Source organism: Fonticula alba (assembly GCF_000388065.1).
Source record: "Fonticula alba strain ATCC 38817 unplaced genomic scaffold supercont2.4, whole genome shotgun sequence".
Lineage (NCBI taxonomy): Eukaryota > Rotosphaerida > Fonticulaceae > Fonticula > Fonticula alba.
The window spans coordinates 1,192,296-1,197,332 of record NW_009242974.1 but is presented as its reverse complement, the minus strand read 5'-3'; the positions used below and the strand labels follow the sequence as shown (position 1 = coordinate 1,197,332).

The window sequence follows — 5,037 nt, the reverse complement described above, 5'->3', positions numbered from 1 at the left end:
GAGGAAATTGGGAGGGGGGAAATTGAGGAGATGGACAGAAGAATAAGAAGAGAGAGAAGGAAAGAAAGAATGAAAGAGGCGGGGGGAAGGAGAAGAGAGGTGGGGAGGGTGTGGATACAGTCACAAGGGAGCAACAGGAATCGCGACGGAGCGGGGTGCCTCCAGCCCACGAATGCCCGATCTGTGCGGGGGCCCGAAAAAAGGCCACACCAGTTGTCCTCAGGACGAGGGGAAGGAGCCGGGGACTGTCGCGGGAGCCGGGGGGCGGGCGGCGGCGGCCTGGGCGCCCGCAGCGGGCGGGCACCTGATCACGTATCACGAAATGACATTGTGAGCGTTGGCACTATGTCAATTGAGGGCTAGGCAACGCCGGCGATCGGACCCTCCCTCGGGGCTGGCTGGTGTGTGTTTCGCGAGGGCAGCGGTGTCTGGCGAGGCACGTGGAGAAGGGGCCCGCTCTCCGGACCCCATTACCCCCCATCCCCATCGGCCCTGCTTCGCTGGTGTATGGCGTGTGTCTCATCAAGGGTGCTTTATTGAAATGCTCGCTCTCGGGGCGAGAGGAGCAAGAGGACACAGGTAATGTCTGTGTCATTGACACCGGAAACAACAATAACAACCGCATCAAAAAAAACATCGCCATCGAGAGGATGGATGGCGACTAGCAAACTGGGAAATGCGTCCGACTGTGGCGGGAAAGAGAGGGAGAGAGGGAGAAAGATAGGAAGGTGGAGAGGAGGGTGGGGAGGAAGGTGGGGAGGAAGGTGGGGCTGACGCGCATGCACCCACACTCTTGCACATCAACATATGGGTACTTCCTGGCAAAGGCACCGATGTCCCCGATGCAGACGCGCGCAAGCAATAAAATACAACTAACGAAATAACAGGAGGGGAAGGGAGAGGGGATACACCATGCGCTCTAGGACCCTAACCACCGGACATGCGGCGGACACACAAGCACACAGGCACACAGGCACACAGGCACACAGGCACACAGGCACACAGATCCATACACCGCCTTCAGGGGCCCGGTGCGTGCAAGTGTGGGCGACTGAGGGGTATACGATGGATGCACGCGCACATGCTCAGGCGCACATTTGGAAATCCACAGCCGCAGGAGAAGCATGCCTGGTCCCCTGCGTGCGGCGCATTGCAAACTCCCGCCCATATGGCCGACACACGCGCGCACATGGACATCGGGGCTTGGCCCGGCAGAAAGGAGAGGGGATTACCGCGGCCGCTGGCTGATGTACTTGAGGGCAAGGAAACAGAGAGTCCGGAAGAAGACGGTCACCGCAACCAGGAAGATGCCATTGTGCAGGACATTGACGCTGCTCATGGCGTACAACTCCAGGGCCGACTCGCCATCCGGGATGGGGCAGGAAGTCAACTCGCCAGAAGCGTACTGTGCCAATTGCTCCGGCGTCAGAGACTCGAAGCCAGGCGGCAGTTGGCCGTCCATGCTGCCAACCGGTGGGGCTGGGCAATCGAAGGATTGGTCACGGAACTCATTGACCGACAGAGCCTGGAAGGTGAACGTGACGAAGGAGATGTTGCTGAGCCAGCGAATCCCAATCCAGACGGTGTCCATGTTGAAGATGAACCTGCGAAGGGACGAGGAGAGGGGGATGCATCATGTCAATGGTGTGTGTCTCGCCACCACACGGGCAGGGGAAGGCGTGGAGATCAGGCGGCTCGGCTGCTTTGCCATCCAACGAGAGGAATGCATGACATACCCGCAGGGAAGAAGGAACATGGTGAAGAGGAAATTCGCCACGAAGGAGGCCTGCTGGAAGCGCGGGACCATGGAGGCCACACCGACGGCAATCGACCGACTGGCGTAGATACAGAGGAAAATCACAATTTGGAAGGCAAAGAACTGACCTCGGGGGTGAGTGGGTGAGGGGGGGGGGGGGGAGCGAAAGGGGGAGAGCTCGCGATGTCAGGCTTTCAGGCTGGCCGAGAAAGTGAATCTAGAAGAACCACCTGGGGGGGGGGGAGAGGGGGCGAGGGAGAGCACGCTGATTTGGCGTGCGCATGCACACAAGCACACAAGCACACACACACACATACAGGCGCCCGGGGGACTCCGGTGCAGGAGACCAGGCACGCACCTTATCCACCTCCAGATCCAACCCGGCCAGCAGGTAGATCGGGATCGAGTACAGCAAGGAGAAACCGATGTCGAAGGGCAGATCAGCCAAGATACGTGCCATGTAGAAGGGGAACAGCCGATAAAGGCCGTCTTGGCGCTCGGTATAGAAGGTCGGCCGGTCGGCATGGACTGTGGAGTAACAATTGACAATGCCGCCCGCACACACACACACATATATATATATATATATATGCATACGGAGATAGGTGGACGGAGGAAGATGTCCAACCCCATCGGCACATTTGAGGTTGAAGAGCCGAGGAAGCACGCCAAAAGCAAGCGCGAGGGGAAAATCGTGTGAGAGAGGGGGAGAAAGAGGGGCAAAGGAGGGTGTTTGAATGGGAGAGACAGGGGAGCCCCGGCACAATGGGCACAATCTAAACGCACACTTCGCCACCGTGCTCAGGATGACCATGAACGGGAAGAGGGTCGACACGATGTAGCACAAGCCGAAGCGATCCTGCACAGATACCTGGTCACTGCCAAGGGCATAGAAGACCACACCCACGGCCAGGCCCATGGCCAGCGTCTGGCCAAACTCGGTCAACAGCGCCGAGCGAGCCTGCGCATTTGTGTGCGATGGATAAGAGGGCGGCGAGGGAGAGAGAGGGAGAGGGAGACAGAGGGAAAGAAAGAGGGCATGTGCGCGCGTGTCACAAACAGGGGCAGTGTGTTGTGTCGGGAAAGGTCAGCAGGTCGAGTGGTTGAATGTGACCGGGCGCGTGCGTGTGTGCGTGCGTGCGTGTGTGCGCATGCGTGGACAAGTGCATCGAGCAGCATGACCCTCCCCCCCCCCCCAGGCAGACAGCCGGCAGCCGGCCGGCCGCGGGACGTCAAAACCAAACATACCTTGAAGCGGAACATCACGGAACGCAGATACAGCAGACGGAACTGCTCGAGAACCGAGGCCCCGGTCACCGCGCGGAAGTCCTCCTCCGACCCACCAAGGACCTTGGCCGGGGAGGTGTCCTCAAGCGAGGGCGAAAGGTCGGCCATCGGGATGTCCCCACCATCGCCGGCGGCCGCGGACTTGCGCCGCGAGAAGAGAGACCTGCCCTTGCTGCCGTCGGAGGCCGATGCCAGGGCCGCATTGTCGGCCGCCACGCTGGCATCCTGCTCCGAGGCCTGGATCAACCGGAGCTTGGCATCTGCGCGGGATTGCTGATGCAGGGGATCCTCCTCGGGCAGGTGCCCGGTGGCGAACTTGGTGTTGGCCCGGTAGTAATCCACCAGCTTCTTGACCACCGCGCGGGAGGTGCGCTCCCGGCGCTCCGAGCGGAAGTCCACTGTGGACAAGTCGACTACCGGCACCAGAGGGGCATCGGGCATGGGGAGCGGGGCGACAGACGGAGGGAGGGAGGGAGGGGGGGGGGATGAAAGAAAAAGCATAAGTCCATGCACAGGTGGCCAGGCGAGGCCAGGAGCAGCAGGGGAAAGAGAAGGAGGGAGGCCCACAAAAGGAGAGAGAGAGAGAGGCCACAAAGAGGCCGCGGAAGCATGACAAGGGCACCACGTACGGTAATAATCGCAGGGATTGCTGTAGATGGGGCACGGATGCCCGGCCTTGGAGAAGTAGTCCACCACCCGCTCGACTGCCCCGAAGTACACCACCTGGCCCTGGGACAGGATCATCACCTTGTCGAACATCCGGAAGACATCGGCCCGCGGGGCATGGATGGTGCAGAGAACGGTGCGCCCGGCTCGGGCCAAGCCACGCAGAGTGGACACCACATGCCGTGCGGTGTATGCATCTAGCCCGGAGGTCGGCTCATCGGCGAAGAGCACCGCCGGGTCCAGGAGCAATTGCGTGCCAATGGACACACGCCGACGCTCGCCTCCAGACACACCGCGCACGGTGGCCGACCCGCCGATCGGCGTGTGCGCCACATGGATGAGCCCCAATTCGGCGGCCACCGCATCCGCCCGGCGGAGCTTCTCCTCGTCGCGCATGTCGCGCGACATGCGAATGCGTGCCACAAAGGACAGGACCTCGCGCACGGTCAGCTCGGCCGGGAGACGGTCCTCCTGGGCCACATACCCGCCGACGGCTCGAATCCGGGCCGTCGTCCGGGGCAGTCCATTCAGCAGGACATCGCCGGATAGCGAGCTCCCGGCGAACATCCCGCCGCCGGATTGATGCCGCGCGGCGATCACATCCAGCAGCGTGGTCTTGCCCGATCCGGAGGACCCGATGACGGCGCACAATTCCCCCGGCAGGACCGTCATGGAAACGTCGTCCAGGAGCTTGCGCGGGGTCGGCATGCCGCGGCGACCGCGAGTCAACACCGCCCCGATGGCCTGCGCGTCCAGGTCCAGCCCGGGCTGCACGATGTAGTTGAGGTTTCGCACGTCGATGCGCACGGAGCGAGAGCTGGGCTGGAAGACCGGCTCCTCTTCGACCATCTTTGCGCGTAGTGAAAGGCATGGATTTTGGTGAGTGCACGGGGGGGGGGGGAGAGGGGGCGAGGGAGAGCACGCTGATTTGGCGTGCGCATGCACACAAGCACACAAGCACACACACACACATACAGGCGCCCGGGGGACTCCGGTGCAGGAGACCAGGCACGCACCTTATCCACCTCCAGATCCAACCCGGCCAGCAGGTAGATCGGGATCGAGTACAGCAAGGAGAAACCGATGTCGAAGGGCAGATCAGCCAAGATACGTGCCATGTAGAAGGGGAACAGCCGATAAAGGCCGTCTTGGCGCTCGGTATAGAAGGTCGGCCGGTCGGCATGGACTGTGGAGTAACAATTGACAATGCCGCCCGCACACACACACACACATATATATATATATATATATGCATACGGAGATAGGTGGACGGAGGAAGATGTCCAACCCCATCGGCACATTTGAGGTTGAAGAGCCGAGGAAGCACG

The 5,037-nt window shown here is 61.3% G+C and overlaps 2 protein-coding genes across 2 annotated transcripts in view; both read right to left on the bottom strand.

Annotated features, from left to right (window-relative positions):
* The window catches only part of H696_02792 (hypothetical protein), a 920-nt gene extending 771 nt beyond the window's left edge, over positions 1-149 (bottom strand). The window contains exon 1 of the mRNA XM_009496691.1: positions 119-149. The gene's annotated coding sequence lies outside the window, so the exon portion shown is untranslated. The remainder of the gene's footprint in view (positions 1-118) is intronic.
* Positions 150-515: 366 nt separating this feature from the next.
* Positions 516-5,037, bottom strand: part of H696_02791 (hypothetical protein) — a 5,118-nt gene continuing 596 nt past the window's right edge. Inside the window, exons 2-7 of the mRNA XM_009496690.1 lie at positions 3,673-4,558; positions 3,005-3,456; positions 2,543-2,717; positions 2,115-2,284; positions 1,737-1,879; positions 516-1,604 (exon numbers count right to left, since the gene is read on the bottom strand). Coding sequence (XP_009494965.1) covers positions 1,229-1,604; positions 1,737-1,879; positions 2,115-2,284; positions 2,543-2,717; positions 3,005-3,456; positions 3,673-4,558 — 2,202 coding nt within the window. The 3' untranslated portion in view covers positions 516-1,228. The remainder of the gene's footprint in view (positions 1,605-1,736; positions 1,880-2,114; positions 2,285-2,542; positions 2,718-3,004; positions 3,457-3,672; positions 4,559-5,037) is intronic.